The sequence below is a fragment of the Marmota flaviventris genome, chromosome 18 (assembly GCF_047511675.1).
Source record: "Marmota flaviventris isolate mMarFla1 chromosome 18, mMarFla1.hap1, whole genome shotgun sequence".
Taxonomy (NCBI): Eukaryota; Metazoa; Chordata; class Mammalia; order Rodentia; family Sciuridae; genus Marmota; species Marmota flaviventris.
In genome coordinates, this window is record NC_092515.1 from 45,690,066 (window position 1) to 45,718,042 (window position 27,977).

A 27,977-nucleotide genomic window follows, 5' to 3' on the forward strand; every position below is an offset into this window, starting at 1 on the left:
ACAAAGGAGTTTATAAAAGGACTGAGCTGGGAGGAGGCCCAAGACCATCTATGAATTAGATCAGGAGACTCAGGGCAGAGAATTGCTGAGTCATATGGCAAGTGTGTGTGGAACCTTTAAGGGAAATATCAAACTCCTCTCCAAAATGACTCTGTCACTTTGCATCTCTACCAGCCATTTATGAGGGTATCAGTTGCTCCATATCCTCTTAAACAGTTGGTCTGATGGTCTTAGATCAAATTGTATTTAAACCACGTGTTGGGGATCTCATTGCAGATGTTTGTTTTGACTTTTAGACTCAGCTTCCATCTTCCATTCTCTCTCTCTCTCTCTCTCTCTCTCTCTCTCTCTCTCTCTCTCACTTCTATAGATGTATAAGGTATAATATATACAAACCCATACATAGAGACTCCTGAGACTCTTATTTATTTCACATTATTACTATTATCTTGGTTATTGTCACAGCCAAGGCCTCTGTAAGATGGTGCCATAAATGGTGGAGCACATGGGTCCCTTTACCCTAGCAGACTCCAGATTAGGAAGGAGCACTATGTTGTCCAGTCCACACAAAGGAACATATAATAGTACTTAACTAGGAGGAGGCCCAAGCTCATCTATGAATTAGATCAGGAGAATAAGAGCAGAGAAAGTATCTGCCCAGGCAGGAGTGGGGCGATGGCTTGGAGCAGAGGACACTGGAAGGGGAACTGAATCCACAACAGCCTTGCTGATTGGGTGGAGGTCAGGGAGAAGCAGTGCTCTCAGAATGCTGGCTACTCACATCTGGATAAAGCTGATTGCTCCCCAAAGTGGCTGAGAAGGACACAACACTGGGCTGTGAGAGCCTATGGTGGGAGGGGGAAGCTAGCCAAGAATGGTTTACAGGGGAAACTCTAGGCTGCCTGAAGTTGAGCCTCACACCCCTTCATCAGGGAATTCAGGTTGAGCAGGTCTCCTAACCCACACTGACTTCCATTCACCCATGAAGGGCTCAGGCTTTTTCAGAATCTCCCAGAGGTACCTATCCCTGGGAGTTCCGTGGACCGGTAGGCACTCATTTCACATCTTTCCAGTGGATTTGTGACTATAAACTGGACCTAGGTCATGTGTTTTGGGGTATCTACAGAAATGTCTTCACAAAGACTGGTCAGAATGAGAAAGGAGAGGCCCTCAGAGGCTCTCAGAACATGGTCTATAAGAGATTAGGAACTACTGAAGGGCACCCAGTCAGCTATGAAGGTCACAGTCACACGTCCCTGCCACTGTGCAAGCAGTTCCCCTCACTCCAGCAAGGTCACCTGTATTTCTCCATCTCTGGAAATCTTCATTCTGCCCCCTCAGAGAAGCCCCCCAGGTTCCTCCAGTTACATCCAGCTCTCTGCTCCCTCCTCTCCTTCCCAACACCCTCATGGGCCTGTGACTGCAAGGACAGGGAATAAGTGACTCCATGTGTGAGGAGATGGGTCCTCGGATCTTAGAAGGCTGCAGAGACTGTGTTACACCTTGGGAGGTGCCCAAGGGAAGAAGAAGGGTAGGGCCCTGCCCGCTGCACACTGGCTCCATGATCTCTGAGATTTCAGAGTGACTCTCCTGCAGCATGCACCTTGCAGGGCACCACCCATTTCCCCCCCTCCTCACTGTCAGGTACAAATTCCCCCTGGGCAGAATGCTGCTCTGCATTTCCAGGTGAAGCCCTGGGAATACAGAAGCAGCCCTGGGAGCCGACCATGTGCCTGCATCGACTTCCTGCCTGGCTCATCCTCGTGGCCTATGGGCTCCTGATGCTCCTCATCCAGGGCCAGGGTGAGGCTGCCATGGGGAGGGTGGTAGAGACCAGGTTGGATCTGCCAAAGTGCACAGAGACAGAGCCTGAGCCTGGAGGGAAGGCACCAGGGCGGGGGAGTTGGTAGAGGAGACAGATGAAGGGGATGAGGGGCTGGAGGGTGAGCCAGAGAGGGTCAGAGCTGCCTGAGGACACCCCCATGGAGGAGTGAGCTAGTGTGAGGGGATTCTGAGGAGAAGAGTATGGGCAAGGGAGAAGCCTCCTGGCAAAGGAACAGGGATAGGGTCCTTTCCCTCCTGTGTGTGTCTGTGGCTATAGCTACTACTCACCCTTGGATAATAATAACAGCGATATAAGAGCTTGCTGGTTACATTTGGCTCTGAGTGTTTTGACCCCTTAGCTAGAGAAGTGTTGGCACCTTTTGTCGAAGTCGACAGACAAGGTTAATGGCCCTGGGGGATACAGAAGCCCCTGGTACCACTTCTCAAAGCTGATCTGAATGACTGGTGAGTTCCCTTCACTCGTGAAGCCGAGCTAGCATGGCTTGGATTGAATTCTAGACAAGGGTGATGTGCTCTGTATGTGCTAGAAGTCTCTAGGCCCTTATCAGAAGGTGTTGGCAGGAGAGTACCATGCCCAGGGAGTGTCAGCAGCCCTGGATCCCTCTCACCCCAAAGGCTCCTAGTGTGAGCATTGGACATAGACCCAACTTTCCCAGTCTAATCTGCACAGAGGAATCCAGGCTGGCCTGTCCCCTTGTACCACCACTGACAGGCTTCCTCCCTTACCAGGGTCTTTCTCAGAACTTTCTCATCAGGAAGATTTTTCTAGCTTCACAAAGATTCTGTTTTCAACAGTCTTTTTTCTTGAACTCACATCCAAAAATTAAAAAAACAAAAAACTCAGTCCTGAGAGGGTATAGAATTGAGTCCCACAGTCTTCTGCGCACCCAGTCCTGGCTCCTCCACAGGCCCATCTAGGTCTTAAATAGGGTCCAGGTCTTACACACTACTCATCTTTGTCTCTCATCTAAATGGTCACAAACCCATCTTTTCTGGTGTAACATTGTCCTCATCTGGACACGAGGACACTTCCCACCACTACATACATACATGGGTGAGATTTCTCCTGCTGTTTCATGCAGGGCTTCTCCTCAAGGAAGCAGCAACATTATGTCATCAGACTGTGAGCAGGAATATTTAGCAGGCTTTGTCCTTTGTAATTACAAATATCAGGCATTAGGGGCCAGTTACCACATGAGTTACATGGACCAAGATCCCTCTGGCATGGCATTGTGTGGAGACAGCATGTTAGTAGGGACAGGAGTGTGTCTTTGGACTTGGAGGGATACTGGCCAATTTCCTTCTCTGGTCCTGTGAGTGGATCCTGCCCTGGCCTGTCCTGTACCAGGTAGCATCAAACATGCAGATCTTAGGGGGATCTAGTGGGAGAGAGGAGGAGGTTTGGAGTTTTTAATGTTTTCTTATGAAAACCAGCTCAGATCTACCAAACTCTAGAGTGAGATCTTGAGCCTGGGGAAGGGAAGGCTCCAGTGATGTGGGAGCTGTGGAGATGTGAACAATAGCGGGAGAACTGTGGACCTGACTGCCAATTCTCTGCACCCTGAAACACAGAGAGGACTGGGACAGCCTGAGGGCTACACAGCACCCAATATAGGCCCATTCTGGGGTAGAGAGAAAGAGTTAGAACCAAGGTGCCCAACATCAATCTTTAACAATTATCGTGTATTGGACAAGGTAGATATATCTAATTGACTTTCCATTGCCTCCTTACTCTGAATCCCAGCCCCAGGCAGGACAAGAGTTTTATGATATGAACTCATAGCTCCCCTCCTACCATCCATTTCTACTTATATGAATGATGCTTCTTTAGTCATTTCTTGTCCCCTCAAGCATGAGATCCTTGAGGATGAGAAACTTAGATCAATTCCCACAGTCCTCCTAGTGCGTGACATGACCTGGCACAGTGAGTGCAATGGACACTCTTGACCCATCAGCCCAAAAGACATTCTGCTGGCATGAATGGAATGAATGGAACCTGGAACTAAGTGGGGAATGACTTGAAAGAAGGATCATGTGAGGCCAGGCATCAGTGAAAGCAGGGAGTGAGATTGTCTGGGATGGAGTCAGGACCTGAGGTCTGAATTGACCACTGCTCAGCCCCTGGAGTAACTGTATTCCATTGTCCCCAGGTGTCTGCAAAATGCAGATGCAATGAATCTAGGGCTGAAAGATCGTGACCTGGTCGAATGATAGTGGTGGTGCGCATAGGGACAGGGATGGGCAGAAAGTTTCTGAAGGGAATGTTGACAGATCAGGGTCCCTCCACAAGGTGGAGCTGATGAGGGCCAACCAGGCCACAGTGCTGTGGGCCAATACCTGATTGAGCAGACCCAAACCGGACATGCATCTCTCTGCCCACAGCTCAAGACTCAGTCAGCCCCATCCGGACCACCCACACCAGGCAGGTGCGGGGCAGTCTCATCCATGTGAAGGGCTTTGATGCAGGGGTCCACACCTTCCTGGAAATTCCCTTTGCCAAGCCACCTCTAGGACCACTGCGCTTTGCAGCCCCTGAGCCCCCTGAAGCTTGGAGTGGTGTGAGGGATGGGACCTCCCACCCGGCCATGTAAGCTTATCTGGGATCTGGGAAACCTCAAGGCTGGGGTGGGGATGGGAATCTGAGCCCTGGGCCAGGCTGCAGTGGCTCCTTCATCTACACTGCACTGCGAGGCCTGAGGCGGTAGGTCAGTGGTCTTTAGCAACCTAATACACCAGCTTTGAAACCCAGGCCCTAAGTAAACAAATATATAGAAATATATCCCTCTGCATTGGGGCAATTCCCACATTCATTTTTCCAATGCAGGAGTAACTTTGCCAGGCTCCTGCCTCAGGGTGTGTAACCCAACAGGCATTAGCCTCAGGTGCTAAACACAAAAGCAGAAACACATGTCCCTGGATTTGGCTTACTCCAGGTGTTCTCTCCCACCAGAGGAGATGTGTCTGGGAGAGGGTTGGCTTGGCTCTCTGAACCTATAAAAGACCTTGACTCTAGCAGTTGATGGTACATTCTCTGAGGAGGGCAACAGTGGTGGCTCCTTGGGGACCCCACCCACAGGGCCAAGGGAAAGGGGCATGTGCTTACAGCTTAAGACTCAGTGGAGGGGTGAGGTTTTCTGAGAGCCTCAAGTTGGACTGTGGGATGCCCCATTACCCTTCTATGAGAACTAACCTCCATCCACTCAGGCACCAGCTGTGTGGGGACACCCATGCTGTTCCAGGCCTGAATGGGGACAGGGATAAGAGGACTGTCAACACAGGCAGCCATTGTTTCCCAGTCAGGGCCCTAGAGTCAAGATTGCCCAGCCTCAGAAGGAGGTGGAATCAAGTGCTCAACAATCTTGAGGCCTTCCTGGAGGTTTGGGCTCCATCCCAGCTTCCCCAGAGCCTGTGGCCTGGAACTAAGTGGGGAATGACTTGAAAGAAGGATCATGTGAGGCAAGGCATCAGTTAAGGCAGGGAGTGAGGTTGTCTGGGATGGAGTCAGGACCTGAGGTCTGAATTGACCACTGCTCAGCCTCTGAAATAACTGTATTCCATTGTCACCAGGTGTCTGCAAAATGCAGATGCAATGAATACAGAGGCTCTCAACCTACAGAGTAAAAACTTGGCTCCCAGCCCCATGTCAGAGGACTGCCTGTACCTCAGCATCTATGCGCCTGTGCATGCCCGTCAGGGATCTAACCTGCCTGTGAGTATTAAGCCATGGTCAGTTGAAGGGTGGGAGAACAATTTTGGGGAAGATGATTAGAAGCGGGATTGGAACATGGTTCAAGGTGGAGAGCTAGCACAATGCTGTGAAGGCCCGAATGAACCCAGGAACTACATAATAAACCACCGACACTGGAAGTCACAGGTTCAGCTGGCCACCACTGTGGTGTGAACTACCATGAAAAGTTTCTCACTATCAGCTCCAAGAAGGCCTCTTATGCAGGCAGGTAGCTGACCCAGCCATGGAGTCAAAGAACCCTGGATGCTCTCAGAGACCAAATATTCTGACCCACTGATGAACTGATCATCTTGTACCCAGGAGATCCATTCAAGTGCCCAAAGGGTGCATTTGAGATCACTAAATTCCATGACCATGGATTATTTTTTGGGCCAGATATTAGATGACACTTTAAACTAATGTTCAAGTGGGGTAATCACAGAAACATCAATTTTCTTTCTTTTTTCAGAGTAGTTCTAAGAGGAATACGTCGAAGTTCTGATTCATAATTAGACCCCAAAGTATGAGAGGCCTGATCTTCCAAATTGAACTTACTCTGTCACCAGTGCCCTAGGTCATGAAGTCCTACTAGGATTCTAAGTGGGTAGCTACACAAGCCAAAGTGGTGTTCAGACTAGGGGTTCAGCCAAGACAGGATTGGGTATGGTAACTACCACATGGTATATCTCCTAATTTCCCAGGTGATGGTCTGGATCCATGGTGGTGCCTTGGTGACGGGCTCAGCTTCCATGTGTGATGGTTCTGTTCTGGCAGCCATTGAAAATGTACTGGTGGTCACTATTCGGTACCGCCTGGGAGTTCTGGGCTTCTTCAGGTGAGCCTGGGTCAGGGATGGTCAATAAGTAGACAGAGGACTACTGTCTGAGTAGACAGAAGACCATCTATTGATCATCATCCTTTCCATTTCTCAGCACTGAAGACGAGCATGCTACTGGCAACTGGGGTTACCTGGACCAAGTGGCTGCCCTACGCTGGGTCCAACAGAATATCGCCCACTTTGGAGGCAACCCTGATTGGGTCACCATTTTTGGCGAGTCTGCAGGTGGCGCTAGTGTGTCCTCACATGTGTTGTCTCCAATGTCCCAAGGACTCTTCCGTGGTGCCATCATGGAGAGTGGGGTAGCCCTGCTGCCTGACCTCATCACCAGCTCATCTAAAGATGTCTCCACAGTGAGTATCCTTTTCTACCCAAGGCCAAATCTGCTGCCTCACCCTTCAACTTCAGAGCCTCTGCCACTCTGTCTGTTCCATGGGAACAAAGACCATGCAGGTGTTTCCAGAACTGGCCACCACTCCAGGGTTTCTGAGGAGCTCAAAGGTCAGAATCCACATACCTCTGGTTGATTTTGTTCTATGTTATGCAAAGCTGCACCCTTGGGGCCTTATCCTCAGAAGACCCATGTAAGCAGGTATGATGGCTCCTCTGGCTGACACATGAGCTTGAGGGAAGGAAGAATTTCACACCTGCAATAATACACACATGGCACCCTTTGAGAATTATGGGTAACCTGCACACAGCTGAGATATTAGGCAGCAACCCCCTCCCTGTCTGGAGAGATGATTCAGCCTCTTTTTGGTGCTTTTACAGATGGTGGCCAACCTGTCTGCCTGTGGGCAAGTAGATTCAGAGGCCCTGGTGAGCTGCCTGCGGGGCAAGAGTGAACAGGAAATGCTGGCTATTACCAAGGTAGGGCTGAATGGACGTTAGTGAGGAGACAGGGGTTATGGTATGAGGGAAATACAGTCCTTTCCACTGTGGAACAACTATTTCATTTCCAAAGCTTGGTCTCCTCATATTCTCATAGCCCTGGATGGGAAATTGAGACAAAAATATGCTACACCAAGTGTAGAATCTTTGAATGTTAGTGTGAGCATCATTGGTTGAGTTAGGATGGGTTGGAGGTAACTCAGGTGTCATTAGAACAGAGACTTTCCTTCCTGTCATCATGTACCTTGAATGCCCACTTAGACTTTCACTGTCATTCCTGCTGTGGTGGATGGGGCCTTCCTACCCAGGCACCCCCAGGAGCTTCTGGCCTCTGCTGATTTTCAACCTGTTCCAAGCATCATTGGTGTCAACAATGATGAGTATGGCTGGCTCCTTCCCATGGTGAGTCCCATCTCCAAACCTTCTGGAATGTGTCAGGTGGGAGCAGCTCAAGTCTTGAGAACTCCTGGTCCATCCCACCCCCAACTCTAGACTCTCCTTTCATCACACAGGTCGCGGGCCCCCCTGAAATCCAAAAAGAAATAGACAGAGAGACCACATGAGCTGTTCTACAGAGAACAGTAGCACAGATGGTAAGATTCCTGGGGTCCTGTGCCAAGCAAGAGTGCAGCCAGACAACTTCCTTTTCAATGATCCCTAGGAACAAAGATTGATCTATGTGCATTTGTGAGTGGGGTCACCCCACAGCTTCACAGCTTTGCCCTATTCCCTGACACATCCCATATCCCATCTCCAACATAAAGTGGCTGCCTCCCCATCCCAGAAACTGCTTAACCTGAGTCTCCCTGATCACCTGGACTAGATGATGTTACCTGCCGAATGTGCTGACCTATTAATGGAGGAGTACATGGGAGACAACGAGGACCCCCACACCCTCCAACTCCAGTTCCAGGAGATGATGGCAGACTTCTTTTTTGTGATGCCTGCACTCCAAGTAGCACATTATCAGAGTGAGTGTATCTGAACCTGAATCCTGGCTTCCTAGGAGACAGCTCAGAGATATGGGTCCCAGGTGAGGTCTGGTGTCAGGTCCTGACACATGTCTTTATCCAGACCCTGGTCCCAGGCACCTAAAGGCCCTCATCTCAGTAAATTCTTATGGCTAGAGTAAGAGATAGACATCACACTCATTTTAGAGAAGAGGGGACTAAGGTAGTGGCACTCAAGGACTTGCCTGTGACCACACAGCCAGGAAGTCCAAGATATGAATTAACAAAGAGCCTTCCAACTGCCCCTGATCCATTCTGGGCTTCCCAGCCACTGTGAAGATTCAAGCCAGAGTTGGACCTAGCAATCTTGTCACCAAGAGTGACACATCGTGTCCACCCTCCAGGTTCCCATGCTCCTGTCTACTTCTATGAGTTCCAGCATCGGCCCAGCATCTTCAAGAATATCAAGCCACCACATGTGAAGGCTGACCATGGTGATGAAATCATGTTTGTGCTTGGATCCTACATCAATGGCATCAGAGGTGAGCACTCCTTGTTCCACAGGAGCATTCTTCTGCGTACATGGTGGCAATTGCTCTCATTGTACACTGAGAAACTGTAACTTAAAGAGAACATGGGATCCAGTGTCTACCATCTTACAACTCAACAGGTTTTCCAGGGTTAGACCTTTCCCACTCCAATCTATGCTCCTTCCCCCTGTTCCCACCCCAACCATGGTGTCTAGTATAGGAAAAGAGGGTGGTGATTAAAGGCATAATCATTTCTTAAATGACTTCACAGTGTCCAAAAAAAAGGAAACTTCTAGGCCAAGGAGGAGCCCAGTGTTAATTCAGTTAAAGGCTGGGAGGAGTAAAGGCAGGTTGGGCAAGCAGAGGGCCTGGCCCTGGGACTGTTGTGATAGGGAAGGGACACAAGACTGGGGAGGGGTGTTGAGTGTAGCACAGGAATGGACAGCTGGATGAGGTTGGCCAGAACCTGGACCCTTGCCTTCCTCCTCCCACAGGTGAGCTCACTAAGGAGGAGGAGCTGCTGAACAGAAGGATGATGAAGTACTGGGCCAACTTTGCTCGAAATGGGTGAGGACACCTGCACATCTCAGCCTCCCAGGGGACACGGGCCCTCTAGCTCCCCTTGTCTGAGGTGACCCCATTAGCAAATGTGTGTCCTTAATCACATCCTAGCTCCCTCCCCAACCAGAAGACCCACACTAAAAGAGGGTGCTTTGTAGGTGCAAGTTACTGGTCTCTTCACATAGTGGTCCAGAGGGTGAGCCATAGTGCTGGGCTACCATGAAAGCCAGCCTCTCACAGGGAAGGGCAACACAGGCCATATTACTCTGCCCTGTGTGGAATGACAGTAGTGAGAGGTCATTGCTTTCCTACATCAGGACACCTCTCCCCAGTCTCAACACCCCAGTCTGCCTGGCTGGCTGCCCTGTCCATAATTGGGCTGGGAGGTCAGGTCTGAGTTCAACAGAGCTCAGACTGACCCTCATCCTTCCCTGCTGGGAGGGCATGTGCACAGGAACCCCAACGGAGAGGGCCTACCCCACTGGCCACTGTTGGACAAGGACCAGCAGTACCTGCAGCTGGACATCCAGCCTGCTGTGGGCCAGGCCCTGAAGGCACACAGACTGCAGTTCTGGACCAAGACCCTGCCTCAGAAGATCCAGGAGCTAAAGGGAGCAGTGGACAAGCACAGAGAGTTCTAGCTCCCTTGTCAGGGAGAGAGGGGTGTGCTAGGTGTGATGAGGTCTTCCTGTGGTGCCCACACATGCCCACCCAAGAACCAGGGTTGACCGAATCATTCACATAGCTATTCGTCCTTACACTCCTCCATGGGTCCTCTCTTGTTAGACACACTCAGTAATTCCCAATGCATGCCCACCTTCCTCCTCACCCCACTTTGCCTGAGTCCCTCGCTTCCTTCCTCCCCTCTCCTTCCCTACAACCCCTTCTATTCCCTCCTCCCAGTTGCCACACCCTCCCATGCTGACAAAGAAGTTTGAGGAAGCAGAGCTGGTACTTTTCTGAACCCCTTGCCCATCTATCTGCAAGTACCCCATGTTCTCATACCGGTGGGACCTCTATAGAAAACCTGGACACCACAAGCCCCACTGTTTTACTCCATCAGGCTGCTGTAACAACAACAACAACAACTACAATAATAATCTAGTGAGGCACGGTGGTACATGGCCATAACCCAAGCCATTCAGGAGGCTGAGGGAGAAGAATTACATATTCAGTCTAGGCTGGCCACTTGAGGAAACCTGAGCTCAAAATAAAACAACAAGTCCTAGCAGAGCAGCTCAGTGGTAGAGTACTTTCCAAGCATGCACAAGGTCCTGCATTTGATCACAGTGCTACCACCAAAATATAAACAAATAAACTCAATAAACTGGGTAGCTCATAAACAATGCAAATGTGTTGTCTTCTGTGTTGAAGGTGACAAGTCCAGAATCAAGTGTTAGCAGATTTGTTGTCTGGGGAGGTCTTGCTTTGGTTTCCAGATGGCACCTTCCCACTATGTCCTCACCTGGCAGAAGGGGCAAACAAGTTCTCTTGAAACCATTTTACAGTCCTAAACCCAGTCCACTCCCAGTGATTCATCACTTTCAGACTGGTTTGCTTTCTTTCTTTTCAATCAAAGCCCAGGTAGTAGTAGACTGATTTTATTAGTTATGCATTGTGTGTGTGTGTGTGTGTGTGTTGTGGATTGAGCTTAGTGCATTAGAACTGAATGCACTAGAGTTTAGAGTGTGCTAGGCAAACTATTCCCAGCCCATGGAGACCCGCTTTCAATGTATGAATGTGCAGCACACAAACTTTCAGGCTAAACACTTAGATTCCCACATCTAACCCACCCAGGCTACAAACAAAACCAAAGTTCCATATCCCTGAGCCCACCTGGAGATTAAATGTCATCCATTATTAACATTTCAATCTATGGACATACTCATCTATTTCTGTCCCAAGGAGGTGACAGGCCCCATACTTATGAAAAGAAGGATTGGGCTTTTCCATTGACTTCTGGAGCCTGGGCCAGCTGGGTGCATCCTGGAGAGCCAGGTGGGGTCCTCAGGGTCCTGTCTCCTGAAGTTGCCTCTTATTCTCTGTGGCTCTGCAGACACTGTGAGCCCCACACTGACACAATCACAACACAGCTGTGAAGATGTTTCTCTGTGGGGTGTGTCCAGGAAGAGGTCTTGACATGTCAGGAGGTCCAGACACAAAGCAGAAGAGATTCTTGTCCCTGGGTCCCTGAGGACCTCTCCATCCAAAATCTTTCAGAATTCCCTCTGCAGCCTCCTGACCATCCCCCACTCACTATGGCATCCATGTGTTGACTTTCCCTCTCACCTCATTGTTGTCCCTAAACTTTTCTGACCCCTCCAATAGAAACCCTCTCATCTTTTATCTCAGTAATCAAAAGTGCCAAATGAAGCTCAATATGCCCTTTTGTTCCTCCAAAGCATTTTCTCTGTGTCATGGAAAGGCTGTGTCCCTCACTCCATGGACCTTGGGACTCCCCCTATATCCTGCCTCTCACCAACTTGCCTCCATGGGGCACCAGTTTTCCCAGGAAAGAAAGTCCCCTCTTTCACCCAGTGCTTTTAAGGCCAACCACAGGGCACCAAGGCCTTTAGGGTGGAAGATGAAAATTGCCATGTTGCCCATCTTGGACACTAGAGGGCAGACGAGGATAGCGGTAAGCCTGGGTGACTGGATCTCTGCAGAGGTGAAAAGACAGGGACTGGTGCATAATCCTTCCACTCTGTGCTGAAAACATTCATTGTGCTCCTGCTGCAAACATGCCCCTGTATGGTTTTCAGTTCTGAGCACGCACAGGATGCTTCCCAGAGTGGGTCCTCAGAGTATCTTTCAGACTTTCAGTAGTTTCAATAGCTCTTTTGAAGAGCTATTTTTGGGTGGCGGGGGGTACTAGGGATTGAACTCAGGGGCACTTGACCACTGAGCCACATTGCTAAGAGCCAAGTATATGATGCATGGCATTTTTGGTCGAAAGGTGATGCCAGCTAGCCATTGAGATGATATGATTATGTTAAGATTTGCATTCATATGGATATTGGACTCCTGCTGTTCACCTAGGCCGGCTACGGGACTCCTGGAGAGTTCCCATTGGTTGGGGAAGTACAGTAGGAGGGAGTTCCGGGGGAGGGGCGCTCTCTGCGGGTCCGGGAGGAGGCCGCGTGGGTGGATCGAAAATCTTCCCGGGCGCATACGGGACATTGGCGGCAGTTTCAAAAAATAAAGTTTGTTCCTGCTTGAGTGGCTTGTGATTTTGTGCCCAGCCAGACTGCGGCACCACATCCCTAGTCCTATTTTGTATTTTATTAGAGACAGGTCTCACTAAGTTGTTTTCCTCGCTAAATCGCTGAGGCTGGCTTTGAACTCGAGATCCTCCTACCTCCCTGAGCCACTGGGATTACAGGCATGCGACACCATGCCCAGCTTTAAGAGCTTTATTGTGGATCATTTCCATGAATTCAATTCACGCATTTGCGCTGCAAAGTTTGGTAAATTTTAGTAAATGTCGGAGATGTGTGACCAACATCACATCAGGTTTAGAATGCTTCTATAGCTTCAAAAAGTTCTCATGTGCCTATTTACAGTCCATCATCACCCTGACCTCTGCTCCCTGGCAACTGCCTAATTGTTTTCCATTGCCAAAGATTGCCTTTTCTAGAATATCATAGCAAAGGAGTCATTTGTGACTGTGTCACTTGCATAATGATTTTGAGATTCAAGTGGCATTTCTTCACTTTTATTGGGGAGTTGCCTTGCATGTACACATCTGCCACACTTTATCCAGTTGCCAGTTGTTGCACATCTGAGTGACTTCCATTTGTCCTCCTCCTCCTCCTTCTTTTTTTTTCCTTTTATTTTTTCCTTTCTTTTTTTCCTTCCTTGTTAGTGGAGACTTAACCCATGGGCACTCTAAAACTGAGGTACTTCTCCATCTCTTTTTATTTTGAGTTGGGTCTCACTAACTTGCCCAGGCTGGCCTCCAATTTCCAATCCTCCTCCTTCTACCTCCTGAGTACCTGAATTGCAATAAGTGTACCTTCAGGCCTGGCTTAGGCTATTTTACATAAAACTTGTGTGGACATTTTCAGAAATCACTTTGTGGACATGTGCTCTTCTCTTTATTTTTTTTTCCCAGTAAAGCCCTGAGATTAGAATCCTCTGGGCCAAAGCACTGAGATTGTATGCAACTTCTTTTTTCTTTTCTTTGTTTTTTTTTTTTTTTTTCCTGGGCAGGGGGGAGCTACTGAGAATTTATCCCTGGGGTGCTTCACTACGGACTACAGACCAAATCCATTTTGTATGTATTTATTTTTTATTTTGGCACTGAGTCTCCCTAAAATGCTGAGGGACTTACTAAGTTTCTAAAGCTCACCTTGAACTTGGAATCCCCCTGTCTCTGCCTCCCAAGTTGCTGGGATTATAGACATGTGCCTCTGCTCCCAGCTCTGGCTTGAACTTTGAAGGACAATGTCTAGCTAACTCCAAAATGACTATATCATTTTTCATCCCATCAAACAAATATGAAGGTGACAGATGGTCCATATTCTCACCAAAATTTGTTTTTATGGGATCTTAAACCTTAAACCTGTAGCAGCGATTTGTCATTACAGATATTTTCCTGGATTTTTACCTTCTACTTTGATCTTCTTTTCTCTCTCTCTCTCTCTCTCTCTCTCTCTCTCTCTCTCTCTCTATATATATATATATATATATATATATATATATATATATATATATATATTATTATATATATATATATATTATTATATATGTATGTAAATTTTCCACCACTACCCCCACATGCCCTAATTCTCTGAAGACTCTTCTTCATTCCACAGTTTTACTGTTAGCTTGGGGACCTTCACCAAGAGGTAGACAGCAACTTCCAGGTTAGGAAGGAGCACTGTTTTGTCCAGTTGACATAAAAGGAGCTTATAACATGACTATGAACCGAGAGGAGCTGGGAATATCTCAACCTCCACAGCACCAGCTATGAACTAGGTCAGGAGAATACAGAGAGAGCATCTGCCTGGATGGGAGCTGGGACCGTGGCTTGGACCACAGTGCATTGGACGGAAAATTTTGAATCAAGACAAGGAAAAGCCCAGGACACAGCTACATGGGAATATTATCACTCCTAGAAAGACACAGTAAAGGATACTTGCTATCCTGGCATGTAGAAATGAACCCAAGCTAGAATGAAGAAGCCAAGGCCTGTTAGGAGAAGGTACTGAAGGTCATCTGAGGTGGAGCCCACACCCCTTCCTCCAGGAAGTCAGGCAGAGCAGGCACTCCTGTCTCCTGCTGTACTCCCTATGTCCTTGCAGGATTCGAGAAGATTTGACAACTACTGGTTATGGGCCTGTCTCCCCAGCGGCCCCAGATGCCCAAGAGAGCCCTACAGGTCCACAGTGCTAGAACCAGAAAGTCCTCAGAGCATTTATCAGGTGCATAAATAACAGTAAACTCAACCTCAGAGGAAGCTGTCCTCAGGGGAAGCCACAGGGTAGGGGGAGACCAAGTGGAAGGGGTGGGTTCTTAAGAAGTGTCACAGTTGCAGTCACCAGTGTATTTCAACAGAGCAGCCAGGACCAATTAGGGACAGGTTTACACAGACCCTCAGACCAGGACTACAAGGACCTTGGAGGGAACTCAGGAAACTATGAATGCTGAGAGGAAGAAGGACTTCCCAGTACCACGGGCACAGTCACACTGCCCAGTTTGCTCAGGCAGTCCCCGTCATCCCCCAAGGTCACCATTCTCACCTGTGGGGATCTTCATTTTGTGTCCCCTCAGAGGAGCCCTCCTGGCACCTCCATTACAGCCCACTGCTCCCTCCTCTCCACCCCAACACCCTCATGGGCCAGTGTTATGGTTTAGAGAGGAGGTGACCCCAAAGCTCATATGTGAGACAATACTAGAAAGTTTAGAGGTGACATGATTGGGTTATGAGACCTTAACCCAATCATTGATTAATCCCCTGATGAGGGTTCACTGGATGGTAACTGTAGCCATGGAGGGTGGAGCTGGAGGAGGTGGGTCACTGGGGCATGCCTTGGGGTATGAATTTTGTCTTTGTTGAGTGGAGCTCACTCTCTCTCTGCTTCCTGGTATGTCTTGATATGTCTTGAGCAGCTCTCCTCCACTACACCCTTCCACCATGATATTCAGCCTCTCCTTGAGACTTAAGCAATGGACCTGCTGTCTATGGACTGAGCCCTCTGAAACCATGAGCCCCAAATGAACTTTTCCTTTTCTATGTTGTTCTTGTCAGGTCTTTGGGGCACAGCAGCAAAAAAAAAAAAAAAAACAGTAGCCTAAAAGAGCCAGTGGCTGCTAGGACCGTAAATTAATAACTCCAGGGGTGAGGAGTGGGTTCCTGGGATCTCAGAGCAGCTGCAGGGGCTGTGCAGCACTTGGAGCTAACAGAGGAGTGCAGCCCTGTCCAGCCTGGTATCCACTGCAGGTTCTGCATGCCTCTCCCACTGTGCCTAGCTTGCAGGACACCACTCATTGCTCTGCCTCCTCCCTGCCGGGTCCAAACTCCATTTGGGCCCAGTTCCTGCTCTGTGCTGACCTCTGAAGCAGAGCAACCACAGCAGCACAGAAACAGCCCTGGGAGCTGACCATGTGGCTGCACAGACTTCATGGGCAGCTGGGCATCATGGCCTGTGGGGTCCTGCTGCTCCTCCTCCAAGGCCAGGGTAAGGCTCACATAGGGGTTTGGGATGTCAGACTTTGTGTTCCCATCAGCCAAATGGTGTAGAGGAAAAGACGGAGGCTGCAGGAGGGTAGGCACCAGAGAGGGGGGAGCTGGTGGAAATGATAGAGGACAGGACAGAGAAAAATGTGCAGCCACCCTGGGCTCCCCCAAATGCCCAGGGTGGCTCCCCTGAAGTGCAGACAGGGTCAGTCAGCCTGATGTCACCAACACCAAGGAGAAGGTAGGGTATGAGGGGAGACTGAGGAACCCAGAAGAGCAGAGCCACCTTCCCTGTCTCTGGACAGGGCATTCAGGACACACTGAGTGCTGGGCTGTGCTGGAGCTCCAGCTGCCAATGGGAAAAACAGCCGCTTAGGAACACCTACCTGCTGCCATTTGGCTCTAGGTCATGCCTTTGGCCAGAGGGGTGAGCTGGCCCTCTCAAAGGGGTTCCAAGAAAGGTTACTTGTCTTAGGGGAAATACAGAAGGCCTCAGGCACTGTGTCCTAAAGGGGATCTGGGATGTCACTGGATTCCCCTCATCTTATGCACCTGATCTAGGGTATGGCTTGGCCATTAGGGCAAAGGTGAAGGGGCTCTGAACCTACAGGCAGCACCCAGGCCCTAATCAGAAGTTAGGCAAGTTTGGCAGGATGCCTGGGCTGTCCTGGGCCCTTGATACCCTCCATTAAAGCCTTCTACTGTGGGGCCCCTCTTATGTCCTGCTACTCCTCCCCACTCTGCCCAGGAGGAGTCCACACTCACCTCTCCCCCATGGCGTACTCTCAAAGGGTCTTTCCCACTTTCCTCTGTTGACCAGGCTCCTCTCAAAAGTCACTAGGACTTTCTAGACAAGGAGAGCTGCCCAATCTCACTGATGGCTGCCATTATAAATATTGTCTTGGCTTCACCCATCAGAAATAATCATTAACAAGTCACAAGCACAGATTTGGGTTCCACCCTCTTCTATCCCCACCAGTCCTGGCTCCTTCACAGGAACCATCAAGGCCTCAGGGTCTTACACACAATGCCCAGGACTTTACGTGTGTGTGTGTGTGTGTGTATGTGTGTGTGTGTGTGAGAGAGAGAGAGAGAGAGAGAGAGAGAGAGAGAAGTAGTGAGAGAGATTTTATTCTTATGCCTGGTTTCCATCTACATGACCACAACTCACCCTCTGGGGCACCATACTTTCCCCTTCCTAACACAGGCGTCACCTCACACTCTTACATGGTGCAGCTTCCTCCACCATCAAGTGGAAAGGATGATGTGCTGCTGGCTTAACAAGTCTCTGATCAGGGACATTTTAGCAGACTTTGTCCATTGCTGTTACAACACCAACCTGAGGCATCTGGGATGCTGTCTGTGTACATTACATGAAAAGAAATTTCCCCCAGTAAGGAATTCTGTGTAGGCAACATGTTACTGGGAAGAGGTGTGTACCACCCATGCCCCCTTTTTGGTACTGAAGGAAACCTAGAGTTGCTTTGCCACTGAGTCATGTCCCCCAGCCCTTTACATTGTATTTTGATACAGCATCTCACTAAGTTGCTTAGGGCCTTGCTAATTTGCTGAGGCTGGCCTCAGCCTCCTGAGTCGCTGGGATTACAGACATGCGGTGCGTGAGGAGTGTGCCTTTTGACTTGGAACATATCTTAGTTAGATTTGGTTTGCTAAAACAATATAATTGACCTGACATTGGATGATGTATAAAGGAAATAGATTTATTTAGCTCACAGTTTTAGAGCCTGAAAATCTCTGATCAGGTGACCCTCTCTGGTAGGTCTTGGTAAGGGACTCTCAGGTATGTCATAACATGGCAATGGCATGACATCATAGGACTTTGTGGGAGAGAGATCACATGATGAGAGCAGAAGCAATACACAGGGAAGAGGCAAACTTGTTCTTTTATTAAAAACTCACAGTCACCTCAAAGGAATTAACCCACTCCTGTGAGATCTAATCCACTGTGAAAAACTAGCTTTAATCCCTCCACAGGGCAGTCCTGAGCCAATCACTAGGTCCTACTTCTGAAAGGTACCACCCCACTGGTGTTCTGTCATCCATGATAGCAACCTTTGGGGGACAAACCATATCCAAACCATACCATTCTGCCCCTGCCCTCCAAGGTTCACATCCTTCTTTCAATGCAAAATGCAGTCATTCCATGCCTATAGTCCTCAAAGGCTGAAACCTTGCCAGCATGACTCCAAAGTGCAAAGTCCCAAGTCCCATCTGAAATTCAAGGGAAATGACTTCCAACAAGTTACATGGTTTCAGGATACAGCCTTGAAACAGGCACAGGGCAGATAGTCTGGTGGCAAAAAAGGAGGAATAGCAAGTAGAAAGGGCTCCCAGACCCCCAGCAAGTCTGAAAACAACCAAAGAAGACACTAGATCTCCAAGTCCAGCTCCTAGACACAGGGCAGGGTACTGGTCCCCAGGGCCTTGGCAGCCCCACCCCTGGGGTAATGCTGGTTGCAGCCCACATGGCTACTCTCCTGGGCTGCATGCCATGGCATGTGGCTTTCTAGGCTGGCACTGACACTGCCAGTGGCTCTACATTCTGAGGTCTCAAGAGCAGTGGTCCCACTCTCATGGCCTCACTAGGCATTCTGGTGAAGAATCTTTGCAGTGACTCCACTCCAACAGCAGGGCCTCCAGAACTTTCCTTTGAAACCCAGGGGAAGCTGTTGTGACAGCAGAGCCCTTGGATTCTCTGCACCTGCAAAATAGCTCCACTTGGGCATCACCAAGGTCTGTTGCTTGCTCCCTTTGGAGCGGCATCAGGAGTCATGCCTGGGCTTTCTTGAACCATGGTTGGACAGATCCAGAGCATTTTGCTAGAAAACAAGGAGCAGAATCCTGAGACAATGCTGGGGCTCCTTCCATGGTCTTTGGGGCTCTTGATGCAAGGGCACCCTGGAAGATTGTGATAGCCTCAGGCCTTCTCTCCCATGATTTTGAAGCAGAGAAAGCCTGGCTCCTTCCCACCCAGTTATCTCTTTTGCATCCTCTATATTCTTACCCAATCTCCCATTTTGCTCTTTAGGTAAGCAGATATGAAATTTCCAATGTTTTAAGGTATGCTTTCCTTTGCCAACTATCATTGCAAATCTCACTTAAAATGACCAAAAATAACCACATAGTTCCTTCAATATTTTGCTTAGAAATGTTGTTCTCTGAGGGGCTGTGGTTGTAGCTCAGTGGTAAAGTGCTTGCCTGGAACGTGTGAGGCCCCAGGTTCAATCCTTAGCACCACATAAAAATAAATAAAATAAAGGTATTGTGTGTGTCTACAACTAAAAAAAATATTTTAAAAAAAGAAAAAAGAAAAGAAATGTTATTCTCTGAATATTCTAGGTCATCAATGTTATATTTGCCCTTCTATAACATCTTTATGCATGAATACAATGTAGCCAAGTGTTTGCAGTGATCAAATGTAGCCTTTCTTCTAATTTCCGACTTGTGGTTCCCACTTCCTTCTGAATCCTCCTTAGGATTGCATTTACTAAGCACATTGCTATCAGCATTCTGAATATGACCACTTAACCAATCTCTATGAGGTTCTAGCTCCTTCCTAGTCTCTTTGTTGACTGAACTCTCACAGGATTACTGATAATTCTCCATTTACAGCAGTATAAGACTTCTCTTTCTCCTCTTCCTCCTCTTCCTCCTTTTTCCTCTTCTCCTTCTTCTTTTTTGTTCAAGGGGTATAACCCCAGGGGCACTTAACCACTGAGCCATATCCCTAGCCCTTTTTATTTTTTATTTTGATATAGCATCTCACTAAGTTGTTTAGGGCTTCACTAAGTTGCTGGTTCTGAAGCTGGCTTTGAACTTGCAATTCTCCTGCCACAGCCTCCTGAACTGCTGATATTACAACTGTGCACTATTGCACCCAGCAACACAAAACTTTTCTTGACTGCTCCTCCAAACTCCTCCAACCTCTGGCTGTTAACTAGTTCCAAAGCCACTTCCACAGTTTCAGGTATTGTTTTAGTAACAATCCCACTCTTGGTAGTAATTTTCTGTCTCAGTCTGCTTTGTGTTGCTATAACAAAATAGCCAACAGAAGGTAATTATAAATAAAATAGTTATTTTGCACACAGTTTTAGATACTGAAAATCAAGATCCGGTGGCCCTCTCTGGTCTGCCTCTGTTTTTGTTTTTGGTCTGTTGTTGTGGTTGACACAACATCACCCAAGGATGATCTGCCACCTAGCAACATCCCTAGCCCTTTTTGCTTTTCACTTTGACACAGGCTCATGCCAAGTTACTGAGCCTGGTCTCAAACGCACAAAACTCCGGTCTCAACCTCCCAAGCCTCTGGTGTTACTGGAGTGCATCACTTTGCCTGGCCCTGATCTACCTCTGGAGAGAGCCTTGAAGCTATGTCATAAAATGGCAAAGACATGATATAGCAGGAGAGTTTATGAGATGATCATATGGCAGGAGCAAAGCAAGAGACTGGAGAATGGCCAGGCTGCTCTGTTAGAACAATCCATTTTCATTTTACAGAGAACTAAAGCACTCCTGTGATATCTAACCCACTCCAAAAACACTTATCATGATCCAATCATCTTCTTTTACACCCCACCTCTTTATAGTCCCACTTCCTCAATGCTGCCACACTGGGAACCAAACTTCCAGCACATGAATCACTGGTGAACAAACCATATCCAAACCATACAAGAAAGACATTACTAGATTGTCCTCTCTGGAGCCTGCCATGCCTAGCCTCAACCACAGCAGTTGACACATACTGATGCATTAGGATCCACCCTGGGCAGGGCAGCAGGAGATCCCTGAGGCTGTTTTTTTCTAATGGAACCTGGCTCAGATCTGTCAGTTTCTGCAGAGGCAAAAGGTGAGACTGTGAAGGGAAGTTGCAAGAGAGGTAGGAGCCACTTCAGGTGGCAACAACATCAGGGGGACAGTGGCCTTACTGAACACCTCCCTGCACCCTAAGGCACAGAGCAAGATGTGGTTGCACAAAAGCTACACAGCACAGAGGGACAAGCCTCATATGAGCCAGAGAGGAAAGTTAATGAACCCAATGTGTCCATCAGCCACTTTCAACAATTATCAGGATTGGCACAACCTAGATTATCTGAAATGCACTCTGTCCTTTGCACCATTGTTTGAAAGCAACCCCAGCTATCACATCATGGGTAAATTTTTCATGAGTTCCTACTGAAAAAAAAAAAAAGAGAGAGAGCGGAAGATTGATACAAATATGTATATGGATATACACAGAGATAGGTAAATAGATAAAGGTATTTCCACAACAGTTTAAGTTTTCATCATAATTAAATATCTACTCAAATGTTCTAATTTATTAGAATGGTAATAAGTTTTATAATTTGCAAAGAGGTAGATTTTAATACCAACTTTGAAAAATAATTACTGCACCATACATTCTATCCATTCAATGACACACATAAGTGGTTTTTAGTTTACACTCAGAGTTCACCTCTTTCCCTCAATGTGAACCTAATCCTACCCTACATACCCTCAGTCTGATCTCTGTGTCTATGGATAAACTAATTCTGGCCATGTCATCAGAATAGAATCAGGAGGCAATTGTGGAGGGTCACAGTGGGACAGGTAGAAGGTTTGTGAAGCCATTGTTTGCAGATCAGAGTCCCTCCACAAGATGGAGCTAAGGAGGGCCAACCAGGTCACAGTACTATAGGCCAGCAGCTAATTAAGCAGACCAAAGTCTAAAGTGCATCTCTCTGCCCACAGGCCAGGACTCAGTCAGCCCCATCCGGACCATCCACACCGGGCAGGTGCGAGGCAGCCTCGTCCATGTGAAGGGCTTCAATGCGGGGGTCCACACCTTCCTGGGAATTCCCTTTGCCAAGCCACCTCTAGGACCACTGCGCTTTGGAGCCCCTGAGCCCCCTGAACCTTGGAGTGGTGTGAGGGATGGAACCTCCCACCCAGCCATGTAAGTTCTCCAGGGGTCTGGGAAACCTCAGGGCTGGGTGGGGGTGGGTACTCCTAGCCCTGGGCTCCTTCATCTACACTGCCCAGGCAATTTTCCTCTGCATTGGGATGATTCTCACATGCATTCTTCCAGTGAGAGTGCTAAGGCTCAGAGGGTTGAAGTTGCTAACTTCCCTAGGCTCCTCTCTTTGGCCTTGGCACCCAGAGAACATTAGTTGCGGAGATAATTTGTCCCAGCTCATGTTATGCCAGATGTTCTCTGCAACCAGGGTACGTACATGTGTCTGGGAGAGGGTCAGATTGGCTCTAAGAACCTATAAAATACCCTGACTCCAGCAGTACATACTCTAGAATCCTGAAGAGGGAAGCAGCAGTGGCTCCTTTGGGATCTGCCCCCTGCATTCTCTATGCCAACCCACAGGGCCAGGTGCCAGTGGCCAAGTAATAGATGCATGTGCTTACACCTGAAGACTCTGTAGTTCCCTGAGAGTCTAGACTTGGTCTGTGGGTTGTCCTACTATGTTCTATGGGAAACTAAACTCCATCCATTCTGGCACCACCCATTTGGGGACATCTATACTGTTCCAGACCTGAATGGGGACAGGGATAAGTGGTGAATGTTAACACAGGTAGCCAGTGTTTCCCAGACAGTCCCCTAGAGTCATGATTGCCCAGCCTCAGGAGTTGGACTCAAGTGCTTAACAACCTTGAAGCCTCCCTGGAGGTCTGGACTCCATCCCGGCTTACCCCGAGCCAGAGGCCTTGAACTCAATGGGAAGGGGCTTTAGAGAAAAAATCAAGTATGAACAGGACATCAGGTGTAACAGGGACCCTGAGGGGGTTTCTTGGAAGAAACCTGAACCCAAGTCTGCTTTTGACCACTGTTCACATGCTGGGTTGACTGTCTACCGTGGTTGATCACCAGGTGTCTGCAGGATGCCAAAGCAATGAACACACAGTCCCTGAAGCTGTTGAATCTGACCCTGCCTTCCATCCCCATGTCAGAAGACTGTCTGTATCTCAACATCTACATGCCTGCTCATGCCCATGAGGGCTCTAACCTTCCTGTGAGTGTCAGGATGTGATTGACAGGGGAGTGGGAGTACATTTGTTCTACAAGGTTAGAAGGAACAAGATCAGCTTGGGTCCTACTGCAGTATGAACAATGAGGAGAAACCTCTTACTGTCAGATCCAAGAAGGCCTCTTATGCCAGTGGGCCTTGACTTAAGCTTGTGTTCAAAGGGCCCTGGCTACTCCCAGAGGTCAGAGACCATGGCCACTGAATGGACACCATTCTCATTCAACCAAGTTGTTCCCAGGATACCCCCTTAGTACAAGGACTACACTAAGGTCACACAAAAAAATGACAGCAATGGATTGTCTTTGAGCTCTTGTGGAGAATAATTTTGATTAATGTTTCTTGGAAATTCTAAGTAGACATCCCTTTTCTTTCCAATTTGCAGAAGATTCAGGATGTAATAGATCCAGGCTTTGGTAAATGGGATGTACCATGTACCAATGGGAGACTCGGTCTTCCTGATTAAACTTGAGTCACTGGCCCATGGCCCAGGTCATGAGGTCTGCTAGAGTTTTGTCTGTGTGGGTAGCTGCACAAGTCAAAGCAGTGTTTAATCTATAAGGCAGCCCAGGAGGGGTTTGAGCTGGGTGGGAGTCATGTGGTATATCTCTTGATTTCCAAGGTGATGGTATGGATCCATGGTGGTGCACTAGTTATAGGCATGGCATCCCTGTACGATGGTTCTATTCTGGCAGCCACTGAGGATGTGGTGGTGGTCATTATCCAGTACCGCCTAGGTGTTCTGGGCTTCTTCAGGTGAGCTTGGGTCTGGATTGGTCAATGGAGGCTGAGTAGATAGAGGACCATCCAGTGATCATCATCTTTGCATTTCTCAGCACTGGAGACCAGCATGCCACTGGCAACTGGGGTTACCTGGACCAAGTGGCTGCCCTACATTGGGTCCAGCAGAACATTGCCCACTTTGGAGGCAACCCTGATAAGGTCACCATTTTTGGCGAGTCTGCAGGTGGCACTAGTGTGTCCTCACATGTGGTGTCTCCAATGTCCCAAGGACTCTTTAATGGTGCCATCATGGAGAGTGGGGTGGCCCTGCTGCCCAGCCTCATTGCCAGCTCATCTGAAGCAGTTTCCACAGTGAGTGCCCTCAACCACCAAAGCCCAGACCCACTGCCTCATCCCTCACCTTCAGAGCCACTGCTCCTCTTTCTTCACTGAAGACAACAACAGTTGAGGAACCTTGGAAAGTGCTACCTATCCAGGGTTTGCAAGGGGTTCAAGGGTCAGAATCCACAGACCTCTACCTCACAGTGGTTGAATACGTTCTATGATCTGTAAAGCTGAACCCTGAACCATGTGAGCAGGTGTGATGGCTCCTCTGGCTGACACCTGAGGTTCAGGGAGGGTAGAATAATTTCACACCTGCACCAATCCACTCTCCCTACCCTTTGAAATATTGGTGGTGCCTGCACCCAGCTGAGACCTTGGGCAACATTCCCACTCCTTGCCTGAAGGGATGATCCAGCCCTTTTTTGGTGCCTTTACAGATGGTGGCCAACCTGTCTGACTGTGGGCAGGTAGAGTCAGAGGCCCTGGTAAGCTGCCTTCGAGGCAAGAGTGAAGAGGAAATGCTGGCTATTACCAAGGTCAGGCTAAATGAGCATGGGTGTGGAAGAAGAAGGGATGATAGCTATGGGGCATAATGATTTGGGTGCCTTTCCAACTCCCTGGAACAGTTACTTCACCCAACAGTTATTTCCAGGTATTCTGGAAATGAGGCCTGGATGTAGTAAACCAGGAATAGGATTTCTGGGGGCAGTTATGAGTATCCTGGCCAGACAGGAGCGAAAAGCACTTAGAAGACATCAGAAGTTTTCTAGGTCCTGACTGTGCTTCATGACTTTGAATGCCCCCTTCAGGCCTTCAAGATCATTCCCGGTATGGTAGATGGGGCCTTCCTGCCCAGGCACCCCCAGGAGCTTCTGACTTCTGCTGATTTTCAACCTGTCCCCAGCATCATTGGGGTCAACAATGATGAATATGGCTGGGTCATTCCCTCGGTGAGACCTAGCTCCAAGTTTCTAGGTGTTTGGGGAACACATCCTAAAGTTCTAAGTCAATCTGAACTATAATGCACACCCTCCCCTTTCCACCCAGAGCATGGGCACCGCTCACCCCCAGAAGAAAATAGACAGAAGGACTGTGCAGGCTGCTCTGCAGAGAAGAGCAGCACAGATGGTGAGACTCCCAGGGTCCTGCAAAAAAAAAAAAAAAATGGAGAGTGCTGATCAAAGTGTAGTATCCCTGTAATCCCAGTGACTCAGGAAACTGAAGCAGGAGGACTCCAAGTTCAAGGCCAGCCTTCAGCAACTTGGCAAGACCCTACCTCAAAATAAAAAAATAAGAAAGGCTGGGGATGTAGTTCAGTGGTAAAGCATTCAATCACCAGTACCAAAAATATTGAGAGGATACCCCCAGATATCCTTCCCATGAGGCAACTTCCGGCAACAAAGGTTGATCTCTGGGTGCATTTGTGAGTGGGATAACCCAACAGCTTGACAGGTTTGCCTTATGCCCTGACCCATCCCAGATCCAATCTCTCCACCCTTAAGCTGCTGTGTCCCTTCCTCAGTGCCTGCCTAACAGGACTCTCCCCGATCCCTCTGGGCTAGATGTTGCCTGCTGAATTTGGTGACCTGTTGATGGAGGAGTATATGGGGGACAATGAAGACCCAGATACTCTTCAAGGCCAGTTCCAGGAAATGATGGAGGACTTAATATTTGTGATCCCTGCACTCCAAGTAGCACATTTTCAGAGTGAGTATATCTTTACCTGACTCCTGATGGCCTAGGGCAGCTCAGAGCTCTGGTGTCTGGGGAACAGGAAGATTGTGATGTCTAGGTCCTGAACTAGTCTTTATCAGGCCCCTGATGCCAAGCACTTGATAGCCCTCATCTCAGTAAATCCTGAGGGATAGTGTGACAGAAAACACCCCTATTTTATAGGCAAGGAACCTGAGTTAGTGACTTGCTCAAAATCACACAGCTAGAAAGTCCAAGGCCATGACTTATTGAAGGCCCTTTGATGGCTTCAACTCCACCTTGGGATTCCCCATTTCACTGTCCAGGTTAAAGTCAGCTTTGGACCTATGTATTTTGTCATCAAGGGTGACTCAGAAGGGAGTTCCAGGTAAGGGATCACCTTATCACCTCCTGACCACCCCCATTCCCCAGGTTCCCATGCCCCTGTCTACTTCTACGAGTTCCAGCATCGGCCTAACTTTTTTAAGGACATCAAGCCACCCCATGTGAAGGCCGACCATGGTGATGAGATTCTCTTTATCTTCAGATCCTTTTTCTGGGGCAAGCAAGGTGAGTCTTTGTTCTCCAGGAAATGTGTACCAGTGGGGTCCACACAAGGAAACTAAGGCTCAGAAAGAGGATCAGGTGTTCACCATCTCACAGCTCAAAAGATGTCCCTAAATTAGAATCTGAGCCCCACCACTCCAGCCTGTGCTCCCTCAACCTGCCCCACCCCAACCATGGTGTCCATAGTGGGTACAGAGGAAGGTACTTAAATGGCATATTTGTTTCTTAGATGACCTCACAGTTTTAGAAGGAAAAAGGGACCCTCTGGATCCAGATGGCCCAGGATCAAGTCAGCTAGAGGCTGAAATGAGTAAGGGCAAGTTGGACAAGGGGAGGGGCTATCCCCCAGGGCTATTGGGGTAGGGAAGATGTATTAGTCAAGCCTTCTATGATGAAATACCTGAGATACTCAACTTAAAGGAGAAAGATTTTATTTTGGCTCACAATTTCAATGGTTTCAGTTCATGGTCACTTGATTCCATTGATTCTGGGTCTGTGGAGAGACAGGACATCATGTCAGGGAGTTAGTAGTAGAACAGAGCTGCCCACATCATGACAGTCAGGAGGAGAAAGAATGAAATACATACAGGCACCAGGAACAAAATATACCTTTAGAGGCATGCCCCCAGTGACCCACCTCTTCAACTAGGTCACATCCATAGCTTTTACAGCACCTCCCAACAGTGCAACCAGCTGGGGGTCAAGCCTTCAACAGATGAGCCTTGGGGGACACTTCAGATCCAACTATAATGGAAGGGATCCAGGCCTTGGATCAATCCAGGCTATGGCTGGGGTTGTAAATGTGGCACAGGAGTGGACAGGGTTGGCCAGGACCTGGACCCTTGCCTTCCTCCTCCCACAGTTGAGCTCACTGAGGAGGAGGAGTTGCTGAGCAGAAGGATGATGAAGTACTGGGCCAACTTTGCTCGAAATGGGTGAGGACACCTGCACACCTCAGCCTCCCAGTGAGGCACGGGTCCTCCACTGTTCCCCTTGTCTGAGGTGACCTCATTAACACACATGTGGCCTTAAGCACATCCTAGCTCCCTCTCCAACATGAAGGCCTGCTCTGAAAGAGGTTGCTTTGTGGGTGCAGGTCACTGTTCTCTTCTCATGGTGACCGGGAGAGGAGCCATAGTGCTGGGTTACCATAAGAGCCAGCCTCTCACAAGGAACGGCCAAACAGACCAGGTTGCCCTGCCCTGTGGAGAACAACACTAGTGAGAGACCATTACTTTCCTACATCAGGAAAACTTTACCCATTCTCAAAGCCCTGGCCTGCCTGGATGCCTGGCCAGTCCTAAACAGGGATGGGAGGTCAGGTCTGAGATCAACAGAGCTCAGACTGACCCTCACCCTTCCCTGCTGGGAGGGCATGTGCACAGGAACCCCAACGGAGAGGGCCTACCCCACTGGCCACTGTTCGACCAGGACCAGCAGTACCTGCAGCTGGACATCCAGCCTGCTGTGGGCAAGGCCCTGAAGGCCCACAGGCTACAGTTCTGGACCAAGACCCTGCCTCAGAAGATCCAGGAGCTACAGGGAGATAAGGTGAAGCACACAGAGCTCTAGCTCCCTGTTCAGGGAGGGAGGGA

The 27,977-nt window shown here is 48.7% G+C and overlaps 1 protein-coding gene and 1 pseudogene across 2 annotated transcripts; both read left to right on the plus strand.

Annotated features, from left to right (window-relative positions):
• The first annotated feature begins 1,703 nt into the window (after positions 1 to 1,703).
• Positions 1,704 to 9,983, plus strand: LOC114106808 (cocaine esterase-like; annotated as a pseudogene).
• A 5,966-nt stretch (positions 9,984 to 15,949) lies between these two features.
• On the plus strand, positions 15,950 to 27,954 carry LOC114106777 (cocaine esterase-like). Of its 2 annotated transcripts, none has more exons than XM_027953909.2 (12): positions 15,950 to 16,025; positions 21,773 to 21,977; positions 22,902 to 23,043; positions 23,678 to 23,811; positions 23,892 to 24,150; positions 24,561 to 24,659; positions 24,933 to 25,100; positions 25,198 to 25,251; positions 25,686 to 25,830; positions 26,248 to 26,385; positions 27,245 to 27,317; positions 27,768 to 27,954. In XM_027953909.2, the coding sequence occupies exons 1-12, from the start codon at positions 15,950 to 15,952 to the stop codon at positions 27,952 to 27,954; spliced, it is 1,680 nt and encodes a 559-aa protein (XP_027809710.2). The 2 variants fall into 2 exon arrangements, with proteins under 2 accessions (XP_027809710.2, XP_027809709.2); XM_027953908.2 differs by having other exon boundaries at positions 24,933 to 25,073; positions 25,171 to 25,251.
• Positions 27,955 to 27,977: the final 23 nt, after the last annotated feature.